Here is a 16709-nt window from a genome sequence, read left to right on the forward strand (position 1 = left end):
GCGAGAAGCCGCGGCCAGCACATCGCTCGCCTGCGCCGCTTCTCGCCGCCCCCATTGGCCCGGGACGGCAAACTGCGGCCAGTGGGGGCCGCGATCTGCCGAACCTGCCACGTCAGCAGGTAAATATAACTGGCCCGGCCCGCCAGGGTGCTTACCCTGGCGAGCCGCGTGCCGAACGTTGCCGACCCCTGGTCTAGATAATACTTAGTCCTGCCTGGAGTGCAGGGGACTAGATGACTGTACCAGCTCTCCACTCCCTCCAAATTGACAAAAATTAACCCTCTAGCACCCATTACTACTTTTGGCAGCTTATTCCATTGCCTGTTTTTCTTGTCACCAACTTTGTCTATATCTAATCTAAATTGCCCCTGCAGCAATTTACTTCAACGACTTCATGCTTCAACAATAAATTGGTCCCCGTACTTTTAATAACCTTTTCAATACATGGGTAGTTCCCTAGAAACCTCATATTTTCTTGCATAGAAAAGACAGGAAGGGCATTCAACAACATAGCAGCCAAATGCCCATGGCAAAGACACAAATGTTTCATTCCCTTATCACGTATCACTAAGATGATGAGCAACATTCAGTAAAGACTGCCAGAATTTTTAGACCTATATGTAGAATGGCAGCCGAAATGGCTCAGCTTTTTCATTTTTGCTCTGGATTGAAGTGATTCCAAACAAATTTTAAGAAATGATCTGGATTCTTTCCAACCTGATGCCCTTTTGCTTTGAGAAACATTGTGACTCAAACTCAAAATGAACAGTTTAAAAAAAAAATTATGTATTTGGAAACTATTGCCAAGAATACTTCTCATTTCTCCCCCTCTTACCCCCCACCCTGTCCTATCTCCTGCAATTTGTTAAACCACTATTGTATGGAAAATGAGGGGCTCTTGGGGTGAGACTGGAGGGGAAAATACTGAAAAAGCTTCATGCTTAAGCAATGTTTGAGCACTGTTGTATTTTAACTAAACCTGAATGGATATGGAGAAAATTGTTTGCTTGGAATTAAAAGGCGCATTACGATTTAACCTTATTCCAGGTTCTCTCTGCAAACAAACATTCAAGCACAGAAATTTTGCTAGCATGAATACATGACAACCACCATCTTAGCCAACACACCAGGGATTAAACTGGGGACATCCCAAGCAAAAAGCAAAAGCTGAATTAAAGAGCCAAGACACTAATTGGGGCTGTAACAGACTCTCATCCTCTGCAGATTGGGCAGAGGAGGATCTATAAGGGAAAAAAAAAAAAAAAAAAAAAAAAGAAGACCACAAGATTACAAATAATCATGAAAAACAAAATTATAAGCTTGACTAGTTATTTTATTTTAGTTTAAAAACTTTAAAATGATTCAGAACCACCAAAATATGCACATAACTAGCAGCCTGTGTAACCACTTTATGTTACTGTCGTCTTCCTGCCTCCACTTTCCCCCTCCTTGTTTTAGGATAAGATCTTTGGGATGAGGACCACTTTCTCCTATATTTTTGTACAATGTCTAGCAATAACAGGGCCTCCACCTCGATTATGACCTCTTGATACTACCATAAAGAATAGAGATGACTGCCCCAAGCTAGTCTTATTCTAGGGTTTCTGAACCTATATAAACCAGTTTACAACTGTGTTAAAAAACTGTCAGTGTTTGAAAGCATCAAACATTGCCACATACTCTCTGTTCAGAGTTTGTACAACACCTAGAACAGTGGGGCTCTGGTCCATGGCTAGGGGCTCCTAGGCATTACCGCAACAGAAATAGGTTATAGTATGGAGCGGGTACTAGGGTGCTTCCCTTCAAAGCACATATCAATGCCAAGAGCAGTTAGTTAAAATAAATGGCTCAGAGTAAAGTATAAACAAAACTCATTTAAAGAACAAGTCATTTCCCTTAGCAAAATATCCAGTCTCTAAAGGAATAAGGAGAAAAATGTGTGAATCTTCATGTTCTTAACCCATGCTATTGTCCGGCACACTACTGCAATTACTCCACTAATACCATATATACCGTAAACCATAACTAATCAACTCCATTGCAGAGAAAAATCTAATCCCGTTTCATCACTGCACGTGTGAACCAAGCTCAAAACCAACTGACTGTGTAGGTGGAAGCAAATTGCACAGAAAAAGCACAGAAGAAAGGAGGAAGCCTCCAGAAATTAATAGTGCACAATAGCAAATGCTAGCAGGAATCCACATTTAGAGAATTCATTACATTTCAGGGGGTTGTTCCTTTCCATGAATACTGAGGACTGGAGCAGGAAGGTTTTACTTGTCTCACGGACATTTATTATTCTATTTGCCTCCTTGTACCAGTCAAATCGGATTTGTTTTAAAGGCATTCTAAATTGAGCTGGCATGGTCACTTCAAACTCTAGAGATGCTAACAAGAATGTGCCAAGTACAAATATTAATTCACAAACAACGTTCCTCGGGTATAAACTCTGTGGGGCAAGGACTCGTGTGTCTAAACACATTGTGGGATTTACTGGAGTATCAACATAATAGTATGGTGTGGGGGTTCCTATCTGTCACAGTTTGCAGAGATAAATGGGCTACAGGACCAGGATCCGCCATTCTCTCACTGAGCACTAGTTTTTTTCCTGTAGGGAGCGGTCTCATTGAAGCGAACTGGGTTATTTGAGGAGTAAACCACTATTGAGCATGAGTAAAAATGACAGAATCTGGCCCAGAGTTATTTCAGCTGAAGCAAATGCTAGAAAATCAAATCATGAACCTTTCCGGCCTGAGCTATATTTTGAGGTGACCAGATATTAATTTCTCATATTTGTTTCAGACTACAATGGACCAAATTCATCTTGGATGCAAACAGGTAAAATTCCCATTGAAATCAATGGACATTACCCCCACTTGTGCTAAAGTAAAATTTGATTCCATTACTTATTGCCAATATGTGACCTACTATGATAAGGAAGGGAATTTATTCTGATTTTAAATGCTTTTTTTAAAAGAGAACCTCTCTTACTTATATCATTTACTTATATAGTCCATATACTTTGATCTGTAAACTCTTACTTATGTGAGTAGGCCTTACTCACCAAGTTTTCCCTTTGAGTGAAGTGGGTTAACTCATGTAGATGGCAAACTCTTCAGGGCAGGGACTTCATCTTTGGCTGAAAAGCTCAAAGAACATGTATGGCACCAGATACATTTTTAATCTTTTCACTTGGGTTAACACCAGATTAGTAAAACCAAGTACTGAGTAGCAATGTCCTGCAGAGTCCACCTTAGACAAAGGATTCCTTTCATAGCCCTTCCATTCCCACAGCCATCCCTTCCACAGTCTATGTGAATGAAGTCTAACAATTAAAGGACTGGGGGAAGCTGGAGATTCGTGGGTACTAGTTACCAACAAATAGTCTCAGAAAATTAATTTGGAGAGAAGAAAAAACAAAAGGGGCCTTGTTCACTCTCGTCAAAACTAACCAATTACTTTTATTTTTCATCTTCGAGTGATATTCACACCATTCAAGAAAAAACATTTGGGCCATGTGCATGTGAACATACATGACCTTTATTGGAGACAGGTGGGGTCATTAATTATACAGAAGTAACATCACACCATTCTCTTCCAATTTAATCCCATTTAGTTTCCTTATAAATCTGTAGCAAAAGTGCACTTTTAACAGTTCTTCTTTTAATCTATAGTATATATTCTTTCAATATTATCTCTCTCAAATCAGGTATTTTATTTGTAAAAATGTATCACCAGATATACAAAATACATGTATAGTGTTCTGCATCACTTTTTTGTGTTTACTGTTTAGATTTGTTTTTTAAACTCAGTGCGCTCTCTTTTTGCAAGAGTTACTGATGACAGATTTCTGTTAGTGTCAGTATCCGGGGGCTCTGGGTTTTCCTGCGAACAAGTGGAGAGGATTGCTAACGAAGAGCAATTTTCACACAAGTAGGAACAACAAGATGACAAAAAAGGTTTTACGGTTACTGATTAAATCTCTGAAAATGAGAGTACTTTGCATAATAAAAATCAGGAATTGACTGTCCATACTTTTTCTTCTGGAGAAGGAGAGGTGGGAGGGGATGGAACTTGTAACCAATTGTAATATGCTAATATTTACTAATTTCCATTTTAAAGAAAGGAATTAATTGCTAACAGGAGGTTTCCAGTTGTGAAAGGGAACAACAGATGAGTACAGCCACCATAAAGGACTGCATGTATATGATGGGTTGTCTTCATGAGGACAATATTTTGGTAAAATATTCTATTTATCCCGTACAAATCACAGAATTGCATAAATTAAATGTCCTCATAGATAACAATCACCAGTGCGTACTACGAAATGCTGTACTAAGACCAACAGGGTAGAAGACAGCTTTGGTGTTATTTAACAAGATGAAGAAAGGAAAATATCAATATCCACTCATGGTTTAGAGCCAGCTATGACAAGCTTTGGCACTGTAAAAGGACTTTTCAAAAAGAAAATTACATAAAGGGTTTCAGAGATTCCTTGTAAAATCCCTTTAATCTTTTCTTTCTAATTATCCTTGAGATTATACTATATACATTTGTAATGGATAGTTACTTAAATTCAGTCTTCATAAGACTAAACATACTTTTCCCCTGTTAAGCAAGGCCTATAGTGGCATATCAAATCAGAGAGCATTTTCAGGGGCAATGATTCACATGTCAAAACTAATGTAACCAACAAGATGAAGAGGAACTCTTTGCAAGGTAGTGTATGTTAACCTTTGTTTGTTTTTTGTTTTTCTTCCTTAATGGAAATTTCTTATTTCAAAGACTAGGAACAACTGGATTAGTTATGTAAATAATGCTTCCCTTGGTTAACTCTTCACAATTAGTGCTGCTTCTGGGTATTATCATAGGCAGATATGGTCCTGCATCTGTTTACTATATACTGAATGAAATGCTAAACAGATCCTGTTTCAGAAGAGGGCACTTTTGGCTTATGCAATAGCTCCAAGAAATACTGTAACTTTAAACTTTCTATAACAACTGGTTGCAAGACATGCACTTTTAAAAGCTCAACTGCTTCTTTGCTCCCCTTGAATTTGCAGCATTGCGGCTTTGAGAGTCAAACTTTTGCTTAAAAAATTAAAAAGTACAACAGATTAGGTTAAATGTGGAAAAAAAATTACATCTTTTGGAGGGGGGAATAGGAAGTAAAAGTTAACAATATACAAAAAAGAGTGCTATTAGTGTTATCTAAAACCAAGATGATACATACTGAGGAATTTATAATGCTGCAGAAATAGCTTTTTGTCTACCTTTTTAAAAATTACAGACTTGACGTTTCCAATATGTTTTAGCACTGTACTGTTTCGCATGTCTGAGTCACCAAAAATATCCAGCAACTGGCTGCTGCTCATATCTCAAAATATGTGTTCAGCTGACACTGAATATTGAAATCATTCTGCTAAAATACAGAAAAACGACGATGATAGACTCCAAGGTATAGCCTCAGGCTGACACTGAATGGTAAAGAATTCCACAATGCTACTTTTAAAACCTTTCTTCAGTTCTTGAACAAATAAGCAGCCAGGTTTCAAGTAGAGGTAACCCAGATTTTGGAAGCTAGCAATGTAAAAAAAAAGCCCAGAAAGAAAATCAGAGCAAAAGCTCTTCTTGTTATGGAAGTCAGCACTCATCCTCCAAGAAATGGCAGAGGTAAACCTTTCTTCTCCCTGCTGGATCTCTCATGGTCCTACAGCAATGATGAGGAATTGTTTCTGCTGTCACTGATGTCCTTGGGACATAACCTTGATCCCCTTTTTCTTTTATTTGTACACATTTATCATTTCAGTTTTAGTCTCTTGACTGGTAGAAGAGGATATATCCGGATTCTGAGTTTTTGGAAATGTCTGATGTTAACCCATAGAATTCTTCAATGGCCTGGGCATCAATTTTCTGCAATTCAACAAGACATTAAGATTAGACCCACTCAAAATAACCAACACTGAGCACATACACCCTCCCCCAATGAAATACTATTTCCAGTTTACTATATGAAGAAGTTGACTGTAAGCTACCCAATATTAATACACCAAACATTTCTTCAGTAGATTAAACTGCTTAATTTGGAGAAGATTAAATCAGGATAAATTTATAAGACTGTCAGATCAAAAAAATAGTGCACTGTGAAGCTACAGTGCACACACAAGGGCTCTATAAAGGCCTGCTCTAAAAATTCTAGCTGACATTTCACCCTCAGCTCTTTCTAACAACTGGAGTCGCCACCTTCCCTTACCCAAAGCCATGCAGCCTGTATGCAGATGAAAAATAGTCTGCTGTTAACATGGGAAAATATCTCCACCGGATAATAAGGAGTGCACACAAAATTTTTAGTAAATTCAACAGGCAGTCTAAATGAACTGCTACCTCGCAAGAGGTGATTGGGGCTTCAAAAATGAACACAATTCCTGCACTATCGGTTACTAATCAGGATCACCTATCAATAATGTAACACACAGTCACTATTTTCACATTAACTCTGTATACAACAAATGGGGCTTGCTCTCCCTGAAATCTAGTATCATGTTGACCAGTGTGATGTTCAGAACCTCAGTTAGATAGGGAAATAGCTTCTTTTCAATACAGACAGGAATAAATTTCTTGTCTACACAATTTAAAATTGAGAGAAAATTATTGCAGGAAAGCACAGCCAGAAAAATGAGTTTTGCATTTTGCTCTCAAAGCGGTGAGGCCTATGGTCATTATCCCTTGCGGGTGTGAGTTCCACGGTCGTGGTCCATCTTCTGAGAATGAGTTGTTTCTCATTATTGGTCAACAATTTCATTGTTCCAGTGGAATGCAGCTGTCCTGAGAGGTCAGTGTCAGGAAGAGAAGTCTCAGGCAGCAAGAGCTAATCCCATGTAAGACTGAATTTGATTCTGCAGTCAATGGGGAGCCAGTACAGAGACTGAAATACTAGAATGAACGCTCATGACCTGTGTTGCTAAGCTGACAATGGGTTCCTTTAGTATTTTAAAATGCCTTTAGGTCACACGATCCACCAGGATAAGATGATGGCCTGAGGTGGGGAGCCAAGAGGAAATCAGTCTAGAGCAACTGAAGCTGTAATCTCCTCTACCATCCCCAAAATAGAAGATTTGGGAACCAGAGAGAAACTAAGAATATGAAAGAATCGCTGGGTGACCTTTAATACTATCCCACACGGCAGCGAAGATGGCCTTGGGATACCACAAAACCAGGATTCTTGGTCCAAAGAAGAAACTCTGTTTTGGGTGGAGGAAACAGGGAGCGTTCTCTGCTTGAACACACAGAGGAAGGCCCCAAGCTACAGCTCGTCTAAGGAACCTCATCAACACCAAAATGGCTATTAGTACAGAACAGGCAGGAGATACAGTCCTTGGTATGAAGGAGTCTCTCAGAATTGATAGCATCTTGGTTCTGAGCTCACAGATCCATATGGAGTCAAATATTCAGGACAAAAAACAGTGGCCTCTTTCTTTTTTTCCTTCTCTACACCTCAGTTCTGAGGGAGAGAGCAATGGTACTGAGGCATCACAGTACGTGGGCCAAAGGGAGTATTTCCCTCATCAGATCAGGGGTCTCTTGGGATTCAGACTTCCACATGGCATCAAGCAAGGAATAAAGGCTCAATGACAACTCAAACATCACACTGAGCTGCTTTAAGGGTGTATCCAGAACTGAGATTCCTGGTCCTTTTGAGCCCTCAGGGTTAAGGTAGCACAAAAGGCATTTCTCAGTATGTGCACCTCAGTGGGACATAGGCAGCATTACGTATGCAGGGCTGTTAAGCACATTTTCACATTACAACTGGCATCATTTGAAGCTGGTTACCTTGCCAGCCATCCTATGAAAATAAGAGGTGCCCAGGACAGAGAAACAATTAACACACAAATTAACTGCAATGACGCAACTACACTATTCTAGCTATAATTAAAAGCAGGAGAGTTTAGTAACAACCTAAAATACAGCAAACAGAAAAGCAGCTGGAGAAATCTAAAGGGACTCCAATTAGACATCCATCAGGAATTAGAGGATAGCACTGCAGCTCCATATATAATGTTCAGGCTGAACGATCAGTACCACAAGGGAACTTGCCTGCAGCCCCAACCACCAAAGCTTTCTAGAAGTTTCCAGTTAAGAAAATGCAGAGTGCACAGGCTGAACCAAGCGTGTGAATTTGTACAGGTGATAGCCAAAGAACCACCAATTTGTTCCTTAGTATGTTTATGTGCATGAGCAGATCCAGCAGCTTCAGCAATGTTCTGGTGGTCTGCTGTGAAAGTACTGGTCATAATAATGAAAGCTGCCTGTGGGTGCACTCAGTTTTGAAGAGAATGTACATTACCTGCTTGTTTAGGCCAGTGCTTTTCTTTTTCCCCCTCCCACCGTATGAGCCTGGGGCAACACACACTTGGTAAGTTGCCGGAAAGATGCAACGCACACAAAATGGAATTACAAAGGATATGATTTGAAACAAGACATGCATTATGTTGTGTGAAAATCCAAAATTCCTCAAATGCATGCATTTCAAAATGCTCTGAAGTTCTGGGGGAAAATATACGGGACAAATAAGTGTATATTTTTCCAAAGTTCTTTTCCCAGGAAGCCTTGTATATGAATATTGAGGAGAGAAAGATCAGTCATTCTAACAGAAAAAATACTCACAAAAGCATATTCACCAACAGACTTAATATAATTATCTGGCAGCTCTGCAAATATTCTCTGCTGTTTAATTTAATTTAAATACCAACCAACTTACCATGAAATCAAGTCTATTTCCTCTATCTAGCATTTTGAATATAACCTGGAAATATTCTTATGGATTCACTTATTTTTAAATTCTTTGGTAGCATAGCTATATATCCTAACTCATTTCCACATTCACATTCACAGATTAACAAATTAGAGACAGAAAATAACTATTTGATTACCTTGTCTCCTCCCCCTTCCATAGCGGGATTGTTTTCACCAATATACTCAAGAGTTTTGTCCAGCCTAGTTTTAAAGTAACAATCAGTTGATGTTTCTACCAATTCTCTTTGGGAGACTGTTCTACAGCTTAACTGACCTGATATTAAGGATTTTTTTATTTTTTGCTTCGCTATTGAACCTAAAGTTATCTTTTGATCATTTTCTGGTCCACCCGAAACAATACTTTTCCCTCCACAGCATTTACAACCCTCAAATAATAGTTAGAGTTATTGCTCTCCTGAGTAACTATTTAGCTAAGCTACAAATTCGTTCTTTTTATCTTTCCTCATAATTTGGGGAAACCAATGTGGATAATAGACACTCTCCCCTCTACTCCATATAGAGATTGCCACTGTGCTGCATCACTTTTGGTTGCTACAATGTGATAGCTTGCCAAGCTAACAGTATAGGAAAGTGCATTTACCCATATTGCTCTCAAGTAATTTGGCTTTGTATATTATTCTATTTGAAGTCATTTGCCTTTGGTATTTGACATGTGACAGGTTTTCACATATACTGTAATAATACACTTTTACCTAAATAACTTTCATTTACCTGATATTTTACTTGAAACTTGAACCTTCACCCAAGCAAAAATGAAACAAGACTCCTTCACTTTTATTGCATTTAGCAAATCTTGAGGCTTGTAAAAGAAGAGTAAACTGCTTCCAATTTACAGTTCAGATCCAAAAAATCATAGCATTTATAACAAAAAGGTTATAAAGCTTTTTGAAGTCTTACATTATGAAACCAATAGAGACAAAAAGATTTATCCTCTGTTCTCTTACTATTTGGCAAAGCAGGCACAGAGGCTTTGGAATTATCTGTTAGCAGACTCAGGAAGACAACTTTATATGTGTTTCATACTTAGCAGGTTAAATCTCCAGGGCTTGAAAAGTATACTTGCCCGCTTGTCCCTGGTGTGCAGGGACTTCCCCTGGCAAATGATAAGGTCTATGCCTGCTACTTCTGCAGAATCTAAGCTTTATTTTTATAAATTACTTTTTCATGCCTCATGATTGTGAATATATCTTTCTGAATTTGACCTGATGAAGTACTGAGTTTCCTGCAGTCTCTCTGTGATGCTAAGCAGCAGCAACATGACACGAAACCAAAATGGTCAGTTTCAGAGCTGCTAATCAAAATCTTGTGGGGAGCAATGAAACTGACAATAATCATTTCAATTTCACTGTGTAGTTTCTTGGACAAGCGAGAGCAGCAGCAGCAAGGAGCAAAGCTATTTATAGGAACAGAGGACTCACAAAAGGAAACGGGATGGGCAAAGCTGTAGCCCCTGTTCCTGCTACAGCCTGCAGTAGGTCACCCCATCTCGCTAATCATTACAGTAGCCAGGATGATTCCCAAAAACACATTATTCAGGGCAGGTGTACTGTATCTGGGGGTGGAGGGCATAGGTAGGGAATGGATAGGAAAGACATTGCTTTTCTGACCGAGAAGGGTGGTAGGGGAGCTTCAAGTTTATCAGACCCTTCCAGTTAGAAGCAGATACGAAAGACAGTCATTGAGTGGAGTTTCCTGGTAGGAATATTCTACACTCTTCCCAGTGGGGCTGGACTTCAACAGGACTTTCGTGCCTGGACTTCACTTATGCCAAACATTTCCACCCCTAATTTTTCAACTGTGGCTTTCAGAACATACGGGACAGGAACTTGTTTTAAATGAAAACACTCATTCTGCAGAAACTGATGACAATCCCCTGCCCCGCAGCTGCCACTCCCCTCCCCTTAATATGGGAAAGCTTCCCATTTGCCAGGGGATTTTTCAACTGCTGAATCTCCAGCTTTACAAGAGCTACATTCTGGATTCCCAATCCTGAGGAGCACAGTGAAGATTCCAGAGAGAAACAACTCATACAGACAACACTATTTTCAGATCAGTGAGATTATGAGGTTAAACAATAAAATTTCATGTTACTTTAAAGCATGACTCAGGTAAGAAAAGGGAATGAAAATCTGGCATCTTCGTAGGAGACAAATCTACTCTGTGTCTTCTAGATCAGTGGTTCTCAAACTAGGGCCGCCACTTGTTCAGGGAAAGCCCCTGGCGGGCTGATTCGGTTTGTTTACCTGCCGCGTTCGCAGGTTCGGCCGATCGCGGCTCCCACTGGCCACGGTTCGCCGCTCCAGGCCAATGGGGGCTGCAGGAAGGGCGGCCAGCACATCCCTCAGCACATGCCGCTTCCTGCAGCCCCCATTGGCCTGGAGGGGCGAACAGCAGCCAGTGGGAGCCGTGATCGGCCGAACCTGCGGACGCGGCAAGTAAACAAACCTGCCCGGCCCGCCAGGGGCTTTCCCTGAACAAGCGGCGGCCCTAGTTTGAGAACCACTGTTCTAGACCAAGCCAGCACACATGCAAGAGATTAAACTTGTGACAAAGTTCCTCCTCTATCTTGGTGGGTCCTGCGCTTATTGGCGGATTTTCTTGCCTCAGAGATTCACCATGTGGGTTGGGGAACAGCCCAGAGACCTTCCCCTCTGGAAGAACCCACAGTCCAGGTCAATTGGGAGGTTTGGGGGGAACCAGGGCCCGCCCTCTACTCCGGGTTCCAGCCCAGGGCCCTGTGGACTGCAGCTGTCTATAGTGCCTCCTGTAACAGCTGCATGACAGCTACAACTCCCTGGGTTACTTCCCCATGGCCTCCTCCAAACACCTTCCTTATTCTCACCACAGGACCTTCCTCCTGGTGTCTGATAATGCTTGTGCTCCTCGGTCCTCCAGCAGCACACCCTCACCCTCTCAGCTCCTTGCGCCTCTTGCTCCCAGCTCCTCACACTCCCCCCACAAACCGAAGTGAGCTCCTTTTAAAACCCAGATGCCCTGATTAGCCTGCCTTAATTGATTCTAGAAGCTTCTTCTTAATTGGCTCCAGGTGTCCTAATTAGCCTGCCTGCCTCAACTGGTTCTAGCAGGTTCCTGATTACTCTAGTGCAGCCCCTGCTCTGGTCATTCAGGGAACAGAAAACTACTCATCCAGTGACCAGTATATTTGCCCTCTACCAGACTCCTGTACCCCACTGGTCTGGGTCTGTCACAAACTGTATTCTGTTCTTACTCATGGTTCAGTACAATTGCCATCAGTGTTTTCAGATAGAGAAATTTTGCTTTGGCCCATAAAATGAGCAAATATGACATGGAAGAATATATAACAACATGGCTATTTTATGGCCTCTTTAAAAACCATACATGTTTTTAAAGGGATTAAAGGGATTTTTGATAGCTGCTTTCAACTACCTTTGATAGCTGCTTTCAACTACCTGAAAGGGGGTTCCAAAGAGGATGGATCTAGACTGTTCTGAGTGGTAGCAGATGACAGAACAAGGAGTAATGGTCTCAAGTTGCAGTGGGGGAGGTTTAGGTTGGATATTAGGAAAAACTTTTTCACTAGGAGGGTGGTGAAGCACTGGAATGGGTTACCTAGGGAGGTGGTGGAATCTCCTTCCTTAGAGGTTTTTAAGGTCAGGCTTGACAAAGCCCTGGCTGGGATGATTTAGTTGGGATTAGGTCCTGCTTTGAGCAGGGGGTTGGACTAGATGACCTCCTGAGGTCCCTTCCAACCCTGATATTCTATGATTCTACCTTGGTGCTATTACTAATCAGAGTTTGGACTTATTTTAAGGAGTGATCTAAAAAAGGCCAAGAGATAAACCTTCATGTTTTTAAAATACAGCTCAATGGGATATGCAACAAAATGCTGCCACATGTTCATGTGTGTATATATTTTAGATACATACTCAAAACATTTATAGGCAAGATATTTTGTGGAGTACAAATTAAGTTTATTTTAGCTAGAGTATATCTAAATACTCTGCTAAAGATCAAAAATCCTATGGATATCTTCAGTATCTAAGTAACCATGTGCTCACAAGTCTCTGATTTTCTAACTCTTTCCACAGTTCTTGCTACCTGTCTGTGGCAAAAATCAAGAATCCTTCCTTTTACCTACTCTTAACCTACAGAAGAAGATGAAAGGGTGTTGAATTTAGTGTTGAGCTACAGCCATCAGAAATATTTAGGACCAAGCCACTGACTCTAGAAAGCAAACTGGTCTCGAGAGAGCCTGAGATGTGGGAAAAAATACCCTGGTGTTTTACATTCTTAACAGAACAGTTGTGGTTGTACCAAATAGATGTCATCCTCAGTCTTCTGCCAAGTGATTAATGCAGCCCCTCAGTTGAGCACGGTTCTACAAGTCAATTATATATACACAAACCTGCTCAGAACTTGATGAGGATGTCCCATACACAGATTTTGTTACAAATCTTTCACGGATGCAAAATGAATTCCTAGATACTGAAATAGGATCCCTGCACATAGCTGGAAAATGGCACTGTCCATACTGTTTTCACAACATAAAAGCAATCTGTATACCTACCTCTACAATGTCGTCATCAAATAGCAGCCAAAAGCCATGGCTCTTCACTATGGTGATATAATGTCCACGGTTTGGACCGCTGCCAGAAAAAAGGTCAAAGATTTATTACACTGATGCCTACATATGAAAACCAAAACATTTGTAAATAACTCAAGCTATTATAGATGGAGCTGATAGTGCCACCTATAGTTAAGGTTCTTCCAGTGTAAGACCTTATTTTCAATTACCTATAACTTTGCCCAACCGTAATAGTTTGCCAAACCTTAACACGCTGGGTATCTACCTCAGATTTACTTAAAAATAAAGAAAATAAAATTTCAGCAAAAATGGTTTGGCCATTTTTGAGAACGAGGTTAGGGGCAATAAATATGTTGTTCTGACCACATTAAAAAAATCCATACAATGGTTTGGGTAAGAAGCTTTAGGGTCTCTGCTTTGGAGCAAGGACTTGATATTTAGTAACAAGAATGTGCCATTTGTGATTCTCATGAAAAAATGCCCAAATCAGCCAAGTTACAAACCTTTGGGAGAAAAAAATCTTAGTTTGTGCTTGCTCAATAGGGACATGTCAGAGTTTGACAGCTACATTCTCTGAAGATTCCATCTGTACTGAGCATGCTTCAGACCAGGGCTGCAGGCACCACTCAGCTAGACTTTCTGTGCAATTGCTGCTCACTGTTGTTGTGGCACTATCACCAGAACAGAGTGCAGAGAGACCCTCTCGCATGTGCTCTCAGTACTCTCCTGTTGGAAGTGTGGTGGAGGAAGCTGCCAGATCCGAATGCAGAGGGAACAAGAGCCAGACCAGATGGGTAAGGGTTGCAAAGGAAGTAGATTGGGACAAGGGGGGGGTAGCTCAGTGGTTTGAGCATTGGCCTGCTAAACCCAGGGTTGTGAGTTCAATCCTTGAGGGGGCCACTTAGGGATCTAGGGCAAAATCAGTACTTGGTCCTACTAGTGAAGGCAGGGGGCTGGACTTGATAACTTTTCAAGGTCCCTTCCAGTTCTAGGAGACAGGATATCTCCATTAATTTATTTATTTATAATTTAATGTACACTAGCACTAGGTAAGCCACCAACTGCTGACCTCAGACAGTGAGGGAGCAAGTTAAGGATAAAACAAGAAACTAAACTCTCACTTTTTCTGGCTTTATTTTGTGTTTCATTTAGGAACTGAACAACTCAAACAAAATAACATACATCTTTTAAAGGACTTTACTGTGTATGGGGAAGTGATTCTGTAGCCCCATTCAGTGTTATAAACTTACTGGAATTAACAATTTCTGCTTTAGAATGAAGCCTTTTTTGTTTAGAATAAGTAAATGAAAGTGAAGTTGTCAAAGCAAAATATTTTAAACAGCTGTTTTAAAAGATCTAAAATATTTAGAAAATAAATTTGTGCCTGGTCTATCCTGATATGTTAAGTTCCAGCCTGATACAAGTTTACAATAGAGCTGTGGAACTCCTAAAAAAGCCAGTGTTTACAAAACAGCAGCTCTAGAGCACAACTGCTGACCCCTTCAATAAGACAAAGTCACACGAACCGCCATTTCTATATGTCATTACTGAAAGCTATATTTATGCTTATTGGAATGTGTGTCACAGATAGCAAACTTAGGATCCAGCCCTGCAAACTCAAAAGAGAAAGTTTGGATAGGATCCTTTCTTTTGCAACATCAGTATGTTGTATGAAAATGTATTTCAGAACTATATCACAATATCAGAAACATGTACAGCATAGACAGCGTAAATAAATTCAACAGACACCGGCATGTGTTGGCTCTCTAATTTCGAGACGGATACTTTGGAAATATTCTATAGACCTTATGCTAGATTTCCAACTACTTTAAGATTTACCCTCCCACTCCAAAAACAAACAAACAAAGAACAAATAATCCCCGACCATCCCATCCTAAAGCATGGTCTAATCTGAAGCGTAATATCAGCATAGCTTCAGGGTTGTAAAAAACCATACCTCAACCGACATATCTATACTGATGTAACCCCCAGCATACACACAGCTACGTTGACCCGAATAGTCTTCTTTTGACGCAGCTAGCTTTGTTCGCAGAGGTGTCCCTACACCAACAGAAAAACCTCTTCTGTTGGTGTAGGCTGTGTCTACACTACAGGGCTATCCCGGCATAGCTATGCTAGCACAGTCTCAACATAGTATAAACATACCCCATTTTTTACTTCTGTGAATAACATTTCATCTTTTCTTACATAATGCAGTGTTTGCAATGGCTTTTCTATTTGCATCAAGTTTTTTAAACAAAATATTTGTTTTTCAATTATTTTAATTAAGTTTTAATCGTGCTGGATCAAAACTGTGCAGCTGATTTAAAAAGCAGTACGCAATTTAACCACTTGGTGGCACCAGCATTTTTTAAAAAAATTTAATGATCTAGCAAGTGGCAACATACAAACTGATTCTATTTTCAGAACTTTGTTTTTCCAAGATTTGCTTTATTTCATTTAGCTTTCCTGGAAGCTTTAGCATGTTTTAAAGCTATATAAAAAGAGCAAGGCTGAGACTGTGCACACTGAATAGAAAAATAGGCTGAAAATATTTTCAAAAAAATGTTTAAATGTAAAAACATGTAAAAACCTTTTTATTCTTTCAGTTGATTGGCTTAGATGTTGCTAAGATTGTTCTACATTGTCAGCTGCTGCAGTGGTATTCAAATGTACATGAATGACCAGGTGAGTTAATTTTCATGGAAACTCATGTAAAACTCAGAAAGCATTGGAGACATACCTGCCACAGTGAACAACTACAGCCACAAGGTCATACATTCTGTCAGGGTTTGTAGCATCTCCTGAAGTATTAAAGAGCCGAAGCTCCAAGGGAAAGACTACACGGTAGGAGAGTTTGGTGTATCGGTGCAGCTGGTCCATGTATTTGAACCTTTTTAAGTGCAGAGCTAGAATCATGGGCAACTTCTTCACTCTCATTCTGGACCATAAAATATATTAAACATAGAACATCATGTTAGAAAATACCCCTTACATTAGATAAACCTTTTAAAAGAAAAATAATTAGAATTTGTGTTTAAATGATTAAAAAAAAGTTTAACCTGAAATTCAGTTTTAATGAAGATGATCTGTGAAGAGCTGCTTTTTATACAAGCATTTTGGTACAAGTAGGAAAGATTTATAGCACAACTGACATCCACATGCAAGACAGCTGCTTGCCTACACTGAACAAATCGTCTTTCATCATATCAGGGAAAATGAAAGATGGAATAAACCTCTGTCCTTCTGGACTGGCTTCTATTAACTAAGAAATGAGAAAAATAGATTTTCTACATCATCTGTGGCTGAAGGGGAAAACGTTCTGGAG

General features: G+C 40.1%; 1 protein-coding gene across 2 annotated transcripts in view; it reads right to left on the bottom strand.

Moving 5' to 3' along the window:
- Nucleotides 1-3447: 3447 nt before the first annotated feature.
- Nucleotides 3448-16709, bottom strand: part of LOC112119269 (ubiquitin carboxyl-terminal hydrolase 12-like) — a 54219-nt gene continuing 40957 nt past the window's right edge. The window contains exons 7-10 of one of the 2 annotated variants that reach the window (XM_024217868.2): nucleotides 16125-16322; nucleotides 13364-13442; nucleotides 8931-8994; nucleotides 5843-5913 (exon numbers count right to left, since the gene is read on the bottom strand). In XM_024217868.2, coding sequence (XP_024073636.1) covers nucleotides 8977-8994; nucleotides 13364-13442; nucleotides 16125-16322 — 295 coding nt within the window. In that variant the 3' untranslated portion in view covers nucleotides 5843-5913; nucleotides 8931-8976. Of the gene's footprint in view, nucleotides 5914-8930; nucleotides 8995-13363; nucleotides 13443-16124; nucleotides 16323-16709 lie in introns of both variants that reach the window. The other variant, XM_024217867.2, reaches the window with a different exon arrangement.

This window comes from Terrapene carolina, unplaced genomic scaffold (genome assembly GCF_002925995.2).
Source record: "Terrapene carolina triunguis isolate 2854851 unplaced genomic scaffold, T_m_triunguis-2.0 Scaffold131, whole genome shotgun sequence".
Taxonomy (NCBI): domain Eukaryota; kingdom Metazoa; phylum Chordata; order Testudines; family Emydidae; genus Terrapene; species Terrapene triunguis.